Genomic DNA, 18,537 nt, shown 5'->3' with positions numbered 1-18,537 from the left:
AAGTTTAAGTTAAAAATCATAGTCAAATTTCTACTTCTTACCAGCGTAAGATGTCCATCTAGATGAATGATATACTATTGGTGAAATTCAGCAGGCCACTCTGCATCAATAGGGGAAAAGAATTTTGGATGGAGATCTTGTATCATTCCTCAGATGCTGCTCAACCTGCTGAGTTCTTACAGCAGTTCGTAGTTTGCTCCCGATCCCCCCCCCCCCCGCAGTCTTTTGTGTCTCCACTGATGTTGCATGCATTAACCCACAGATGGACTGCACCTCTCCAGCAGAGCTCATGTAACTTATATACGTTACAGAAGATCATATGCACAGACCAGTGGCAAAAGACACCTCCAAATCTGCAGGCAACTTTAAATATAAATATTCCTTTCAGAATCAGGAAAATTATCTCTGCAACTTAATGCAAAGCTTTGCAGTTTTCTCTTCCACCAGCACCTGTCACCATCCCTGAATATGGCTGTGCTCTCACTGGAGAGGTAATAAGGATCAAATGCATTTGGCACTCTGAATGCCTGTAAGCGGGGCATTTACATTGCTAATTTTTGGTATTCTGTGACTAATGCAGGTAAAGCTCACTCAAAGACAAGTGATTTGCAAATGACTTGATAGAAATATTCAATAAACATTATGATAGTAATGTTTAGTTACCTCATTCATTTGTGTGGGCATTATAACAGTAACTGTTACCCCACTGGTAACACTGGCGTTGCTTACAGATTCAATTTCTTGTCGTTTGCTTTTATACTGGAAATAAAAAGGGAAAGAGGAATCGCACACAACTTGACAAATCAGAATAGATCATGACTTTATACAGACTAACTAACTAGTAAATCTACATCTCGCATATACCATTGGAGGAAATACAAAGTAATCTGAAAAAAAGTTACATTTTATAAGATTCAATAACGGAAATGAAAATTCAAACTTTCAGACTTGTTGGGGTAATGCTGCACAAACAATAGGATATCTACAGATGCTGGAAATCAAGGCAACACACAGAAAATGCTGGAGGAACTCAGCAGGTCAGGCAGCATCTATGGAAAAAAGTACAGTCAACGTTTTGGGCCGAGACTGTACTCTTTTCTGTAAATGCTGCCTGGCCTGCTGAGTTCCTCCAGCATTTTGTACGATTTGCTGAGGTAATGCTTCTCCTGGCTGTTGGTGCAAGTGATCACGTGAAGTGACTTTAAACAAAACCCAAATCTTTGAGCTGCTTTAAAGCTATAATAGTTGCTGGCAAACATTCAGAGGAGCTATAGGCTGGATGGTGCAGTGGAAAGCTTCTTTGAGGCTAGTGCACTCAGCTGACATTGTTATGGCAGAATGCAAGGTACATAACTCCATATATGGCAGTGTTGTTATCTGTTCTAGGAAGAGTTACATTCCAGTAACTTGCTTTGATGTTTTAAGTGAGAATCACATGTATCAATGAGAATTAAATTGATAGAAAGGGGGAGGAGTTAGTGATTGTGGTTGACCTTTTTCCCAGGTTTACCCAGGAGAAAAGCTATTAGTTGACACTTATGAGAAGATACCATTAAAATGACAAGCTTCTGTTTCCAAGGAATGATTTTACAATTACTCTAAGGAAAAGTTCAACTTTGCTTTCATACGTTCATGAAAATGTTTGTTCAATTGATGATTTTAGAGAAGCAATGCATTGAATGACTACCACCAAGAATGTGGCTTTGCATTTTCCATCATGAAGTCCTTCAAGATGCCAGCTATGGCACACATAAACTCCAGATTCCCAGATAACCTCAACCCACTGCAATTTGCCTTCTGTCAAAACACATCTCCAATGGATGCTATGCCCCTGTCTCTAGACTCATCTCAGGAATATCTGCACAACAAAGGCATGTATGTCAGGCTACTGTTTATGTCAGGAGCTAGATAGGTATCTTATGGATAGGGGAATCAAGGGATATGGGGACAAGGCAGGAACCGGGTATTGATAGTAGATGATCAGTTATGATCTCAAAATGGCGGTGCAGGCTCGAAGGGCCGAATGGTCTACTTATGCACCTATTGTCTATTGTCTATTAACTACAGCTTTGGCTTCATTACTATAACTTCAAGCAAACTCGTCACCAAACTTTCGACCTTGGGAGTTAATACCTCACTCTGCAAATGGATCCTCAGCTTCCTGACGAGCAGACCACAATCAGTAAGGATAGGCAGTAACACCTCTAAACACTGATACTCCACAAAGTGCATCATCAGCCCCTCCTCTACTCCCTGTACACTCATGACAGATTGGCCAGATTCTGCTCTCACTCCACCTACAAGTTTGCAGATGATTTCATCATGATGAGTCACATCTCAAATAACAATGGTTCAGAGTACAGGCAGGAGATAGAGAGCTTAATAACATTGTGTGATGACAACAACTATTCCCTCAATGTCAGCAAATCAGAAGAGCTGCTCATTGACCTCAGGAAGGGAGGCAGTTCACTTGCTCACGTCTCCATCAAAGGTGCTGAGGTTGAGAAGGCTGAGAGCTTCAAGCTCTGAGGAATGAACATCACCAATAGACTGGCCTGAACACATCGATATGATGGTCAAGAAAGCTCACCAATGCCTCTACTCCCTCAGGAAGCTAAAGAAATCTGGCAGGTTCCTGTGACCCTTATCAGTTTTCATCGGTGCATCATAGAAAGCATTTTATCTGGATTCATAATGGTTTGGTATGACAACTGCTCTGCACATGAGAGCAAGACACTTCAGGGAATTGTGTGCATAGCTCAGCACATCACAAAACTCAGCACTCCTGTCCGCGGACTCTGCCTACACTTCTTACTGCGTCAGTAAAGCAGCCAGCATGACCAAGGAGGCCACCCACCTGACATTCTTTCCCTTTCCCTCCCCTATTGAGCATCTGAAAGCGTATACCACCAAGCTCAAAGACAGCTTCTACCCCACTATTAGAATACAGTTAAATTATTTCTTAGTACGATAAGATGGACTCTTGACCTCACTGCACTTTCCCTGTAGCCGTTATATTTTTTCTCCATTTTTATTATTTTACCTTGTACAACCTCAAGGCACCGTGTAATGAACCTATCTGTATGGACAGTATGCAAGACACGTTTTCACTGTATCTCAGTACGTGATATTAATAAACCAATTCCAACAAGCACAACATGTTACAGATTTATTATCACTTGGTTTTATTTATGTACAAATGATGTGATTTTATTAGGATAGGACAATATTTGTGATGTCTTCATACTGTCTCATCAAACTAAGAAGGGTTATTTAAATTCATGCAACATCATTTGCATTATCTGCCTGCTCATATTCTTGAAATATTATTTATGACCTTATTTACAAAATTTAGCAATAGTATGTCCTTACTTATTTTTAATGGTGTCTCATTGATGGTAAATTTTAATATATTGCACAATTTTAAACCGGACACTTAAAGATGAGTCTACGATTGATCTTGATGGTGTTCATGTACTGAGAGAAAATACAAAAGCAATTACCTGTTGAAAGCTGGCCTGGACCAAGTTTTCTGGGAATGCATTCCTATGTATAAAAATACACCATAATTATAGGGATCTGGACATCCCTTACAAACAGAATGCTTACAAACAGAAATTGCAGACATTCTGTTCCCTGCTGCTGCTAAGTTCTTAAATAAACAGAATTCTCAAAATCATAAGGTGACAAATATTGTTCATAAATAAATAAGGAAAATAAATCAAGGGGAAAGAAAGCAATCAGAAAACCAGGAGGTTAACTTGGCTATAGAAGTGGCCTGAATTTAGAGACTAACTCAACTGGAATTCAGGGAAGCTTGTGCATCAGTTGGATATCAGAAGAAAACAGTGAGTTACCTTTCTGAAAATGGGGCAGAAACTTTAAAGGAACATTTAAAAGATACTGAAGAGGAAACGTGGAACTCAATAGTGATTGGCAAAAATTACAAGGGGAATGGATAAATGTGCTTTAAAATAACTAATGTGAGCAATGTCTCAGAATGCAGTGTGAAGGGTGCAGTGTACAGTAATGTCTCACAGGGTAAAAGTATGGCCTAGGACACAATATAAAACACTTCCTTGGGGTTTCCATGCAGCAACTGATACGTTCAGAAGCTATTACAAGTTTGCATTCTTACCAGTTAATGTCAATGTCTGCTTTAAATATTTGAAGCAAGGTAAAGCATTCTGAGGCCAAATTAAATGTTTTTTCCTGTGATTGCCTATTGATTGACATAACCAGATAGATACAGATGCAGTCTAATGGAAATAGGCTAAAGAGCACATGTTGGATCCGAAAATCCTACCACTGCATTGATTCAATCATCATATTTCAAAATTCGCTTTTAATGTAAAACCAATGGACTTCAGAGGACTCAATAAAATATCTGTATGCAATGTTTTAAATGGATGTTTCAAGTAAATAAAATTTTAAAACATATTTGATTCAGAGCTAAATTGATTAAATAATGTGGTATAATGGGGACCGCATTGCAGCATTCGTTTTAGTAACTCATTTTTCAGTATCTATAAATTATTAGCAAAACCAGCCCTCATTTCCATAGTCGTAAACCGGTTTCATGAATCAATCCAGTCCACCTGGTGAAGGTGCTCCCAAAGTACAGTTGAAAAGGGATTTCCAAAATTTCGATCCAGTGATGATACATTTCAAGTTAGGATGGCATGTGATTTGGGGAGGGAACCTCCAGCTGGTGGTGTTCCAGACATCTAATTGCTGTTAATGGGGTGCCATTCAAGTGGTCTGGAATAATGATGAATGCAATGCGAAGGGTAAATGTAATGTCTCACAGTGTACAGATATGGCCTGGGAAATACTGTAAGAAACTTCTCTGGGACTTCCATGCAGCTGCACTTACCTAGGCAGGGAAAGAATTCCATTATACTCCCGGCTTTTGCCTTGCAGATGATGGAAAGAAAGTCGCCTGTTACAGTTTCCCCACCTCTAATCTGCTCCTGTAGCTTCTGAATTAATTTAGCTGATTTAGTCAAGGGTCTGGTCAATGGTCACCCAGGAAATTGATGGTGGGTGGCTTAGCAAAAGTAATGCTCTGAGCATCAAGATTAGGTGCCAAGGGGCTCTCTTAAAGATGTCTGCAACTTCAAAGAATCAGATGCTATTTGGCACTTATTAGCATATAACTGAATGTTGTCTTACTGCATGCAAGCTGGACTGCTTCACTTGCTGAAGAACAGTAGCAAGTATGAAGTTGATGCAGCTGTTACCCCCTAAAGTACATGTAAACAAGGTATATTAACTAAAGGCAATGTACTTGGACGTATTTGGAGACAAGTAATTATAAATGGCATATCTCAGTGAATCACTAACCTAAGAAGATCTAGCAAGGCATCTACAGTGGTGACTTCTGGGGTACTTCCACTTCTGTCAATTTCTTCAGCTTTTTGAGAGACACCAGGTTTGATGGTCATCACCAGTACAATTCCTTGTCCAAAACAAAGTCAATTATTTGCATGGGAAAATGCCATTGACAACACATTGAAACTTAGTTCTACAGAGATTATGAACAAATGAATACTTGATGGAACCATGTTTATTTGCTATTTATGTTCATTCATATAATTAAGTAGCTAAAACAAAAATTCCATAACTTAATACTTGTGATAAAATCCGAAGTTTGCCAGATTTGCAGATTTAGAAACAAGAAATACCCAGTTATTTTAACTAGGTAACAAAACTGGGTAACAGAAATTTAACCACATGGTCCATGAATTTTTATGTTCTAGATTGGCAACTTTAGAGTAAAATTAATGGCTAACTGCAGTCAGGTCATGATCATCAGTGCACATTAGTGTGTATCATGCAGGGTGCACAAAGCAATTATGTTAATTGTCCACTAAGCATACAAAGCCATGCATGGAAAATTAAGCCCTTGTAGAAGGAAGTAAGCCCATATGTGCGCAACTGAAAGGGATGCACCTGGCCTTCACCTTAGTGAGCATATTAGGGAATATATCCCTTGACTTTGCTCAGAAGTGGTAATGGAATGGCAGAGGTTATTTAAGTAAGACCTTCTTCATTTTTACTGGACGGGCTACCAATGCATTGATCCATTTTCAATGTGCTAACTCTGCCCTATAACTGTTAGTTCAAAACTGGAGAACCATGGTCAACCTGACTCTCCTCATGACAGTTCATACCAAGCCCCTCCATTAACTCCAGCAGTAGTTCCAGTTGAGAACCTCCACTTTAAGAGTTCTAGCCATCTTAGGACATCATTCAATGCATTGAGTCATCAAGTTATACTGCACGAAAACAGGCCCTTTGGCTGAACTCATCCATACTGATCAAGATGCCTACCTAAAGTAAACCTCATTTTTGTCCATGTCCTTCTAAACCTATCTATGTACCTGTCCAAATGTCTATTAAATGTTTTTTTTCTCTCTGCCTCAACTTTCTGTCTGAAAAACCTGCTTATTAGATCTCTTTTCAATTTTTCCTTTTATCTTACCATATGCTCTCTAGTTTCAGACTGTTCTACCTTGGGAAAAAGACTGTGACTATAAACCTTATGCCGTGCATGATTTTATATTAAAAAAATCCTCCATGAGGTCACCTCTCAGCTTCCATCACTCCAGGGAAAACTGTGCCACTCTGTCTAATCTCTTCCTGTATTTAAAGCCCTCCAGTCTAGTTCAGCTTGTGGTTCAAATTACATGGTGTTACAACTACACAAAACTATTGCTTACATAAATAGCTCACACCAGGTTTGTACATAGCAATTACTCACCCAATGAGACAGGTCCAATTAGCATCCACATTGTTACTTTTGCATGTGTTTTTGAGATAGGATGAATTTTAAGACTTAATTTTCTGGGGGGAAATGTTACATCTTTTCAGACTCTTTTCAAGTCAAAACCAAAATATTAATGCTCACTGTCTGAAGTAACAGAATACCATATTATTCTTTGCATACTTTTGAAATTGTAAGATATTTTACCAGATGCATAATATTACAGAGCACAGTTTATTACCTAAAATCACAGCAACAATAGTAGTTGAAAAATAATATACCACTGCCCGAACTCCAACTTTCCCTGAGACGTCTGAATCCAAAGTTGCGACTCCTGTGGAGAACGATTTAGGAAACTGGTCACCACAATATTTCTATTAAGGCTACAAAGCAGTTAATTTTATTTAGTTACCTGTTGAATTAAGAAATGTACAATCAAATCTGCAATGTATTCCACCATAGTATTTTTCATCCTTTTAAATTACTTATTCACTAATTCTTCATTCAATTTAACAGCCAGTGCACGTATATATGCCTTCTTTTGCGATTTAGGGCAATAAGCTTGGCTGTCTGAAACATAGAAGAACATTGCAACCATGTTGTACACTACAAGGTTCACCAACTATGGCTGAATGATAAATGTTTTGGAAAATGCCAGAAGATCTCCTCTGCTTCTCTTCAATTAATGGCACCCAAGAGGGCTTTCACTTTTGTCTGACATGAAAGCCCATCTCAAAATACAGGGCTTCCTTAAAATTGTCTTGAAGCATCAGCTAAAATTATGTAATCTTCTTCAGAGAGACCTCACAACTTCTGATTGTCTACAGCTTTAAAATAGTTGTAAGATCAGCAATAAAATTAACTGAGGTGCATTATGTACCATTATGCCAATTGGATTACTCACCTTGTTAGTTCCTTGCTAGCCCTTACACAAAGTTGTAAGTTAACCAGCCAGTATAGCAGTGAGGACAGGCCAAAGGTCAATAAGGAATTCTCCTGAGGATCTCCCAAATGTTACTCTCTCAATAATGCCTTCAAAAATAAATCAACCATTCAGTCATCACAATGCTGATCATGGGGTCTTGCTCACTGGAAAGAATTTGCATTCCTTTGTAAACCAGATGGAGAGTCTCAACCCAAAATATTGATTGTCTGTTTCCCTCCACAGATGCTGCCTGTCACATGGAGCTTCTCCAGCGTTCATGTTTGCTCCAGTTTCCACAGTCTCTTGGGTCTCCATTGGGATGTCGTCTCTTTGCATTGTTACTGTATGCAACCTATTTCCATTAAAAAAGTAATCTACTACAAAGTATAATTTCAAGTACAGTTCTCATGGAAGTCATTCACAGTCAAATTTCACAAAAGAATTGTATGATTATTACTAAGGTATTTCTTAATTCCTTGCACTTCAACAACTTTAGCAGACATTCTGAATAGTAATAACTGTCTGGGATGGTGGTGAATGTTGGTTGCTCAGGCTGAGGCATTTGATGTTATGGTGTTCGCTGAGCCTCTCACAACGACTGCACACGGAGGCTGTTCACCTCGACTGGTGATGAGATGTCTGCAAAGCTCAGCAAGCACTGCAGCAGCAAAGAGTAACTGCGCAGTATAAAATCTTATAAACACTTATAAAACTTATAAAAACATAGATTTTACATCAAAAATATGATATATTTACTGGTGAAAAACTTGCATGGCAAATGATTGCCCTTTGTAAAAGCAGCCATTTATGTCAATATAGAAAACTGTGTGCATACATCTACTGATGCTTCTGGACGCATCTTCAGTGATGTTCCTGGAATCATCGGGTGTTTTGGGTCTTTCAACATCATACATCCTTCTCCAGGTGACCCAGCCGGGGCTAATCAGACCCCAGCTTGTGTCCAGATGGCTAGCTACACGTGACTCCATGACTCCCCTCTCTTGAGCCACAGCCACCTTGAGGCCCTCTCTGCCGCATCGGTGGTACTGCGGATGGCTCTCCTCTTCCTCGCTCCCTCGATGCCCAAATTGCTGAAGGCTCTGGCTAAGGAACAGGCTGCGAATCCCCTACAACCAACTTCCACTGGGAGACACCTCGCTCTCCATCCAGCCTGCTAGCAGTTGCTGGCCAGTCCTGCATACTTAGACAGCTTCCTTTCAAAGGCCTCTTCCAAGTGATCGTCCCATGGGACTGTCAGCTCCAGCATCACCACCTGCTTCATAGACTCAGACACAAAGACAATGTCTGGTCGCAGGGTGGTGGCTGCGATATGGTCAGGGAACCTCAGCTGCGAACTGTGATGGAGAGGAAATCAGAACAATAGTTTCAGACACAGGTGGGGTGGGGATAGGAGCAGTGGTTGTGGGACGGGAAGATGCAAATTCAAGGTAAGAGGATAGAAAATTTCAGAAGGTATTCCAGTAAATGCATTTGTTCCTATCTATGTGTATTCAAATGCAAATGCTTTAGTGTCAATTTCCCTGACCCACAATGATCTCTTTCAGTAAATTAGGATCATAAGACTACTTACCTGTAATCATGCTGGAGACAATTAAAGGTAAAATAATCAGCTTTAGCATTCTCATCAGAATCTCTCCAGGAAACCCGAAGTAGAATTTGTCCAAGCTTGATAAAATGAAAAACTCTCGCACCAAAACTCCTGTCACGATACCTGGAATGTCGAACATTAATAAGCCAAGAGCACTATATCAGAAAATTTGCATCAGTACTGTAAATGTTTGAGGCCTTTCACATTTTAGTGTTTTTGAATCTGATTGCTGTAAAGTATGTAATATAAAACTAGTCCTGACAAAGGGTCTCGGCCCGAAACTTCGACATCGCTTCTCCCTATAGATGCTGCATAGCCTGCTGTGTTCTACCAGCACTTTGTGTGTGTTGTAATATAAAACAAATCCAGTTTATTAATCAAAAGCCAGAGAAGTGCCGATACTATAAATCAAATATCTGAAATAGAAAATATTTGAAAGAGGCAGTAGATCAGGCAACTTCTGACCAGGAAGTTTACTGCACAAGCTCAAAACTTGTTTTAAACTCAGGGGAAGGTATCTTGTGCTCAAAATCTATTTCCATTAAAGGTCTATTTTCATGTCCCAAATGTCTTAGTTTCAATCAGTAAAAGGTTTAAAAATTTTCCAATTTATGAAGATGATAACCATATAGAAACTCATAAACACAGTTTAGAGGCCAATTCTATTCATGCAGAAATGCTAGGTCTAATTTAAAACAGACAGCATATGAAACCTTCATGGGATTCAGGCAACCATTACAGAAAGCTCATAGTTAGTGATACAAATTTATTAACCCTAACACTGTGCTTCTTTGGAGAAGTAACCAAAACAAGGTTGAATGTCTCAGATGGCCTTCAGAAAGCTGCAGTATTTTTGACAAAATCATAAGGAAGGTGTATTGCTAACCCCCCTAGATTAGCTTGTTGTATAATTAGACATTGAATTGCAGAGATAGACGCTATAATTCAAGTCTCCTCTACATCATGCAGTTATATTTTTTAAAAAAGAGTTCATGTTCTTGTGTTATTCCCTCATACATATAATCCATAAAATCGAAGATGAATTTCTACCTGTTGGATTGCTCACAGGACTGCCAGTACCAGTGTTATTTCTACAGACTAAGACAGACCTTAAAGTTGCATTTTAATGGTGCTTGATGATGTTTCCTGTCAATCCAGCATTTAAAACCAAGGCTACATTTGTATATGTCCAAACGACCTCATTCGTATTTAAAATCAACTTGATGCAGGTGGGTTCAGGAGAGAACGCAGCAATTTAATACATGCTGCTAGCTTTAAGGCGATACATTAAAGTAACTGAACAATTAATAAGCAAAGAGCACGGAATGCTTCCAAGCAAATCACTGACACGGAAAACATTAAAACTGCCAAATTATTTCATATGGGACTGAAACCACTGGCTGAATTGTGGGGTTCCTTGCCATTCAGAAAGGATCATACTCTAAAACCAGTATAGAGAAAAACTAACAACCTCCATGTTTTTGACACCTCGAGTGTGGCTTTCGAAGTCCCTCCCCAGGAATAACTGATTAGTCAGGAGGTAGCTCAACTCAAATGCTAATTGGATCCCTTGGCTTTGTCCTATAATTAGGCTTAGTTTTAATTTGAGGAATCCAGAAATATCCTTTATTAACTTACCCTGTTCTCCATAAATATTCCATCCACATCTTCTGTCCCATCCAAGTACTGATTCCACTTTGTCAGTATTTATAATTGGGAGGCTACATTGGGAAGATAATTTGGCAACTACAGCTCCTGGGTCAGACCGCAGTCTTGTAAGCTGAAATGGCGGTACTCATTTGACAGTTGGAACACTTGTGTGATGAATTCTCAAAAATTCCACACCTAGCTCTACTACCTCATGGAAAAATGATAGATGTTCAAAATTCACGAGAAACAAATATATCAAGTAATATTGTTTATCATTTGGCTTATATCATGTTTGCCAATGACATTTAATAATTCTTGCCAATCTCATAGCTAATTCACTTTGTGCTTTATTGTACTCCTGGGTAAAACAGATATATTATCCCTCTCTCATGTGGTGTATTTTTGTGGTTTGTGTATAATTAAAAATCAATGACCGAACGTTATCATTTCACCTCCTCAGCTAATGCTTGCATATCCCTTGGAATTGTTTCAAGCCTCAGGAGATGAAAATCCATAAAAAAAATACAATGCCAAGAGGTTTGGCCACAGAATAGATTAGACAATGTTTCAATGCAAGAAGTCTGTTAACCAGTCTAAAATCTGTGCTCTAGATTCCACATAATGCATACATTTGATGGCATTCTTCACAGTCAGTTAAACCCACACATTGAGCATATTTCTGATAACGCATTTCAACTTCAATGTCATCAAGCTAGAATTAATGATGCCTTTAACAAAATAAAACATTCAGTGCCCGGCCATTTGTTTGTTGTGGCATTTGATGAACATATTTTGGATAACCATAGAACCATAGAACACTACAGTACAGTACAGGCCCTTCAGCCCTCCATGTTGTGCCGACCCATATATATAATCCTTTAAAAAAAGTACTAAACCCACACTACCCCATAACCCTCCATTTTTCTTTCATCCATGTGCCTGTCCAAAAGGCTCTTAAATACCCCTAATGTTTTAGCCTCCACCACCATCCCTGGCAAGTCATTCCAGGCACTCACAACCCTCTGTGTAAAAAACTTACCCCTGATGTCTCCCCTAAACTTCCCTCCCTTAATTTTGTACATATGCCCTCTGGTGTTTGCTATTGGTGCCCTGGGAAACAGGTACTGACTATCCACCCTATCTATGCCTCTCATAATCTTGTAGACCTCTATCAAGTCCCCTCTCATTCTTCTACGCTCCAAAGAGAGAAGACCCAGCTCTGCTAACGTTGCTTCATATGACTTGTTCTCCAAACCAGGCAACATCCTGGTAAATCTCCTCTGCACCCTCTCCATTGCTTCCACATCCTTCCTATAATGAGGTGACCAGAATTGAACACAATACTCTAAGTGCGGTTTCACCAGAGATTTGTAGAGTTGCAACATGACCTCTCTACTCTTGAACTCAATCCCCCTGTTTATGAAGCCTAGCATTCCATAGGCCTTCTTAACTACCCTATCAACCTGCGCAGCGACCTTGAGGGATGTATGGATTTGAACCCCGAGATCCCTTTGTTCATCCACACTCTTAAGTAACTGACCATTAATCCTGCACTCAGTCTTCTGGTTTGTCCTTCCAAAATGCATCACCTCACACTTGTCCGGATTGAACTCCATCTGCCATTTTTCTGCCCAACTCTGCAGCCTGTCTATATCCTCTTGTAACCTTCGACAACCTACAGCTCCATCCACAACTCCTCCAGTCGTCGTGTCATAACAACAGCAATTCAGCTTCAAATATATATATATTTCTTGTTTTTCACTTCTTTATTCTCACATGAATGATCTTAAAGTATTTAGGACCTGGAATGATTAATTGGCTTTGGGGGTGGTGAGACAGTTTCAGTAGTAGTGTTTAAAATGGAACAAGATGAGTACAGTATAGGGAAAACAATGTAGAGATATGGACAAAGCAGGTGATGGGACTGGCTGGCTGGATGGGCAAAATGGCCTCTTGATGTAGACTTTCTGTGATTCTATAAAGAAATGTAAATTATTATTTACTTATCTGAAGTGTATAACTTTCATTATATAACTTGCTGGTTCTTGACAAGAAAGTATAATGATTTTCAACTAAACTACATGCGGTACATATGCTGCGTGTTGCATGCTGTGGGTAATGTGTTTTGCACCTTGGCCCAAGGGTAATGCTGTTTCATTTGTCTATATTCATGCTATATTCACGTATGGCTGAATGATAATTAAACTTGAACTTGAACAACTAATGATCTTTTTAGTGTAATTTACAATATGTAATCACATTTAGGAAGTAGATAACTTCACACACCTCAACATTGAACTGATTCCACAACTCTTGGATTCATTTTCGAGGATTCTACAACTCATATTCTCAGTATTATTGTTTGTGTATTAATTTATTATTATTATTATTATTATTATTTGTATTTGCACTGATTGTCTTTTGCGATCTTAGTTTGTGTGTAGTTTTTCATTGATCTATTGTACTTCTTTGTTCTACTGTGAATGCCTACAAGAAAATGAATCTCACGCTAGTATATGCTGACATATTCGCAAATTGATAATGTATTTTCTGTGAATTTTATTGAGATAGTTGTACCCCCTAACAGGTAGGACCCTAAAGCCATCACATCTTTATCCTTTGGTTGAGGCTGCATTCTCAGCTTTATTCTTTTTATTCTAACACTGACTTCTTAACAATTTCAAAGTCAGCGTTCCTACATCTATAAAACATTCCATATTTCAATTTCACTAAACTTTGGTCCCGCTCCAATTCATTGTATTGCTAAGTATATCATAAATATCAGTGACATTCTGTGGTGCATGATGTGCAGTCAGTTAGTTCTTATTATTTACTGTTGACCTTATCGTATCTGTTGCTAACCAACCTATGATGGGCACTTTATGATTAGGTGCCTATTCACTCATAAATTTATCTTTTTCCTTGTCTTACTTTTTCCAGTTGACTGTGCCAAAATTAAATTTAAAATATCCATCCTTATCTATTGCATGGATTCAAACTGGAACTTTAAAGTTGACTTTTTCCCATTAAAGCAATAGAACTTTAATTTTTATCACACATTCACTACAAGACCACATGAGGTTGCCCTGCATTTCTACATACATTAAGAGATGCAGCTTTACTACCAGATTAAATAATGGTACTTTGAATTGTGTATCATAATTGTATGCAGTGATGTGTGTGGTCTTGTGGAAATTGGAGGACAACAATTGCCCTACGCAGTTAAGACTGTGGGCCCTGTGTAGTTCCAGTAATAGATTTGTCAAAAAAAATGTGACTCTCAAAGTAAGATTGTTTCTGGTAAGTTCCAAAAGGCTAATATCCATGTATGTAGGTAAACATATGCAAAGCCCTTCCATTAGATAAATAAGCAGGTTAGTCATTAAAATGTTGAGCCACAAACAGAGATGAGCTTATTTTATTCATTCTAGTGAAGAGGATTTTGCAGCAGTCAATTGCCCTTGAAAAGTTGCCTTGAAACAGAGCTGTCCCTGAAGTGAAGAGTAAGTGTCTGCCCACAATGCCGTTAAGGAGAGAGTTCTAGGATTTTGACTCAGTGACAGTGAAGGAACAGCAATATATTTCCAATTCAAGATGGTGTGGGGCCTAGAGAGAAATTTCCAGCTGACCGTGTTCCTATGTTTTTGCTTCACTTGTCCGTCAACATGCTAGAATGCCATTTGTCATTACTTTAGCTTTGGGATTAGTATTTAAGGTTTTATCATTTCAGTTAACAAGGTCAACTAGACAAGGTTGTCCATTATCACTTGCTTTATTTGTGTTGGTGATAGAACTATTAGCTGAATTAATTGGAACAGACCCAGATATTATGGGTTTCGGAGTTAACCAGGAGGAATATAAGATTAATTTATTTGCTGACGATGTTTTGCTTTATTTAACAAACCCATTGTATTCGCTGTGTAAATTATCTTCTAGATTGGAAGAATATGGGAAAATATCAAGCTACAAAATAAATTGGGATGAAAGTGAAATTCTATCCCTTACTAAAGGAGATTATAGTCAATGTCAATTAATAACTCAATTTAGATGGCCGATAAATGGTATAAAATATTTAGGTATAAGAGTTGATAATGATATAAAGAATTTATATAAATTAAATTATTTACCATTATTGAAAAAAATTCAAGAAGATCTTGATAAATGGATGATGTTACCAATAACATTAGTAGGCAGAGTAAATGCTGTAAAATGAATGTATTCCCTAGATTACAATATTTATTCCGAACACTACCAATACAATTACCACAGAAGTTTTTTCAAGAGTTAAATAAATATGTGAGAAAGTTCTTTTGGAAAGGCAAGATGTCAAGAATATTGTTGGAAAAATTGACATGGAAATTTGATCTAGGAGGGTTACAACTTCCAAACTTTAAAAATTATTATAAAGCAAATCAACTTAGATTTATTGCATCTTTTTTTGATGAAGATAAACCTGCATGGATTAGAATAGAACTAGATAAAATAGGAGAAAATATACCAGAAGATTTTCTATATAAGTGGGAATCTAAATGGATACGGGAAAAGAAAGAATCTCCTATATTAAAACATTTGATTGATTTATGGAATAAGATAAATGTTGACGATGAGATAAAGAAATCTTTATTAGCAAAGAGACCTTTAATTCAAAATAAACTTATTCCTTTTACAATGGATAACCAACTTTTATACAACTGGTTTCAAAAAGGGATTAGATATATAGGAGATTGTTTTGAAGGAGGTATATTAATGTCATTTAATCAATTAAAGAATAAATATAAAATATCAAGCAACACTCTTTTTTGTTATTTCCAATTAAGGGCTTATTTAAGAGTTAAATTGGGTCAAACAATGTTATTGCCAAAACCTAATGAAATAGAAATTTTAATTCAAAAAGGAAAATTAAAAAATTTATTTCTTTGTATGTATAGTTTGATTCAGAAGCAGGCAATTAAACAAGGAATTCATAAGTCAAGACAAAAATGGGAAACTGATTTGAATATTAAAATTGAAAAAACAAATTGGTCAAGACTATATCTTGACAGTATGACAAATACAACAAATGTCCTGCTAAGACTAGTGCAATATAATTTTTACATCCATTATATATTACACCACAAAAAATAAATAAATTAAACCCAAATTTATATTTTTAATTTATTTGTCCGATGTAATCAAGAAATTGGTACTTTTTTACACTCTACTTGGTCTTGTTTTAAAATTCAACATTTCTGGACAAATTTAAGAGTTTTACTGGAACAAATTATTGGAATACAACTTCCACATAATCCAACATTATTTTTACTAGGCGATATTGAAGGGATAAAATCGAAATCCAAATTGAATAAATATCAGAAAGAATTCATAAAAATTGCATTGGCAGTAGCCAAAAAGGCTATTGCAGTTACTTGGAAATCGAATTCATACTTAAGTATAGATCGTTGGAAGGATGAAATTTTTAGCTGCATTCCACTTGAAAAAATTACTTATAATTTAAGATATAAATATGAAATATTTCTGAAAATTTGGCGCCCTTATTTACAAAAGATAGGATTACATATATAGGTGCTCCAAAGGAAAGAAAGAAATATACATATTAAAGCTATTTTGAACTCCATGGAGCATGTGGGGATCTTTCCAGGCATTCTTTCTTTCTTTCTTTTTTCTTCTCTTTTTTTTTCTATAGGGATATGTTAGGGAGGAGGGGTTAAGGGGAGGGGGGAAGGGTTGATCTTTTTTTTTCTTTCTGTAACCTATTTGAAAATTCAATTAAAAAAAGTTTTTAAAACATGCTAAAACGCATAGATTTGGAAGCTGCTCTCTGAAGAATCTTGGTGAATTACTGGAGTCCATCCCGTGGATGGTACAGACTGTGGCCACTGTGCGTCAGTCGTGGAGAGAATAAATGGTTACGGATGGGGCATCGATCAAGTGAGCTGCTGTGTTCTGTATATTATCTTGCCTGTTCTTAAAGATGTACTCATTCAGGTTAGGTGAAAGTATTTCTCACACTCCTGACTTACTCTTGCAGATGCCAGACAGGTGTTGTGGAGTTACTTGGGGCAGGGTTAACACTCTTTAACCTACTCTTGTAGCCACGTTTTACATACATAGAAACATCGAACATAGAAAATCTACAGCAAAATACAGGCCCTTCAGCTTATAACATGTTGAACATGTGCTTACTTTAGAAATTACCTAGGGTTACCCATAGCCCTCTATTTTTCTAAGCTTCATGTACATATCGAGGAGTCTCTTAAAAGTCCCGATTATTTCCGCCTCCACTACCATCGCCGGCAACCCATTCCATGCACTCATCACTCTCTACGTAAAAAAGAAACTTAACCCTGACATCTCCAAGCACCTTAAAACTGTGCCCTCTTGTGCTAGCCATTTCAGCCCTGGAAAAAAGCCTCTGACTATCCACACAGTCAATGCCTCTCATCATTTTATACACCTCTATCAGGTCACCTCTCAACCTCTGTCGCTCCAAAGAGAAAAGGCCAAGTTCACTCAACCTATTCTCATAAGACATGCTCCCCAATCTGGGCAACATCCGTGTAAATCTCCTCTGCATCCTTTCTATAGTTTCCACGTCCTTCCTATATTGAGGTGACCAGAACTGAGCACATTACTCAAAGTGGGGTCTGACCAAGGTCCTATATAGCTGCAACATTACCTCTCGGCTCTTAAACTCAATCTTCACAGTTGATGAAGGCCAATGCACTGTATGCCTTCTTAACCACAGAGCCAACCTACGCAGCAGCTTTGAGTGTCCTATGGACTCGGACCCCAAGATCCCTCTGATCCTCCACACTGCCAAGAGTCCTAATGTTAATATTATATTCTGCCATCACATTTGATTTACCAAAATGAACCACCTCACACTTATCTGAGTTGAACTCCATCTGCCACTTCTCAGTCCAGTTTTGCATCCTATTAATGTCCCACTGTAAACTCTGACAGCCCTCCACACTATCCACAACACCCCCAACCTTTGTGTCATCAGCAAATTTACTAACCCATCCCTTCACTTCCTCATCCAGGTCATTTATAAAAATCACAAAGAAAAATCCCAGAACAGATACCTGAGGCACATCATTGGTCACCGGCCTCCATGCAGAATATGACCTGTCTACAACCACTCTTTGCCTTCTGTGGTACCCTATCAAATGCCTTGTTGAAATCCATTTACACTACATCTACTGCTCTACCTTCTTCAATGTGTTTAGCTATATCCTCAAAATATTCAATCAGGCTCGTAAGGCACGGCCTGCCCATGACAAAGCCATGCTGACTATTCCTAATCATATTATACCTCTCCAAATGTTCATAAGTCCTGCCTCTCAAGATCTATTCCATCAATTTACCAATCACTGAATTAAGACTCACTGGTCTATAATTTCCTGGGCTATCTCTATTCCCTTTCTTGAACAAGGGAACAATATCTGCAACCCTGAAATCCTCTGGAACCTCCCCCGTCCCCATTGATAATGCAAAGATCATTGCTAGAGGCTCAGAAATCTCCTCCCTCACCTTTCACAGTAGCCTGGGGTACATATCGTCTGGTCCCAGAGACTTATCCAA

At 38.1% G+C, this 18,537-nt stretch overlaps 1 protein-coding gene across 9 annotated transcripts in view; it reads right to left on the bottom strand.

Annotated features, from left to right (window-relative positions):
- slc1a1 (solute carrier family 1 member 1) overlaps positions 1-18,537 on the bottom strand; it is a 188,203-nt gene that overhangs the window by 50,202 nt on the left and 119,464 nt on the right. For all 9 annotated transcript variants that reach the window (XM_073072547.1, XM_073072494.1, XM_073072487.1 and 6 more), the window contains 5 exons: positions 9,286-9,426; positions 7,011-7,103; positions 5,347-5,461; positions 3,504-3,546; positions 664-759 (listed from right to left, as the gene is read on the bottom strand). In XM_073072547.1, the coding sequence (XP_072928648.1) occupies positions 664-759; positions 3,504-3,546; positions 5,347-5,461; positions 7,011-7,103; positions 9,286-9,426 (488 nt within the window). The remainder of the gene's footprint in view (positions 1-663; positions 760-3,503; positions 3,547-5,346; positions 5,462-7,010; positions 7,104-9,285; positions 9,427-18,537) is intronic.

The sequence above is a fragment of the Hemitrygon akajei genome, chromosome 2 (assembly GCF_048418815.1).
Source record: "Hemitrygon akajei chromosome 2, sHemAka1.3, whole genome shotgun sequence".
NCBI classification, from domain to species: Eukaryota; Metazoa; Chordata; class Chondrichthyes; order Myliobatiformes; family Dasyatidae; genus Hemitrygon; species Hemitrygon akajei.
Note: the sequence above shows the minus strand (reverse complement) of the source record. Positions and strands in the feature narration are given on the sequence as shown.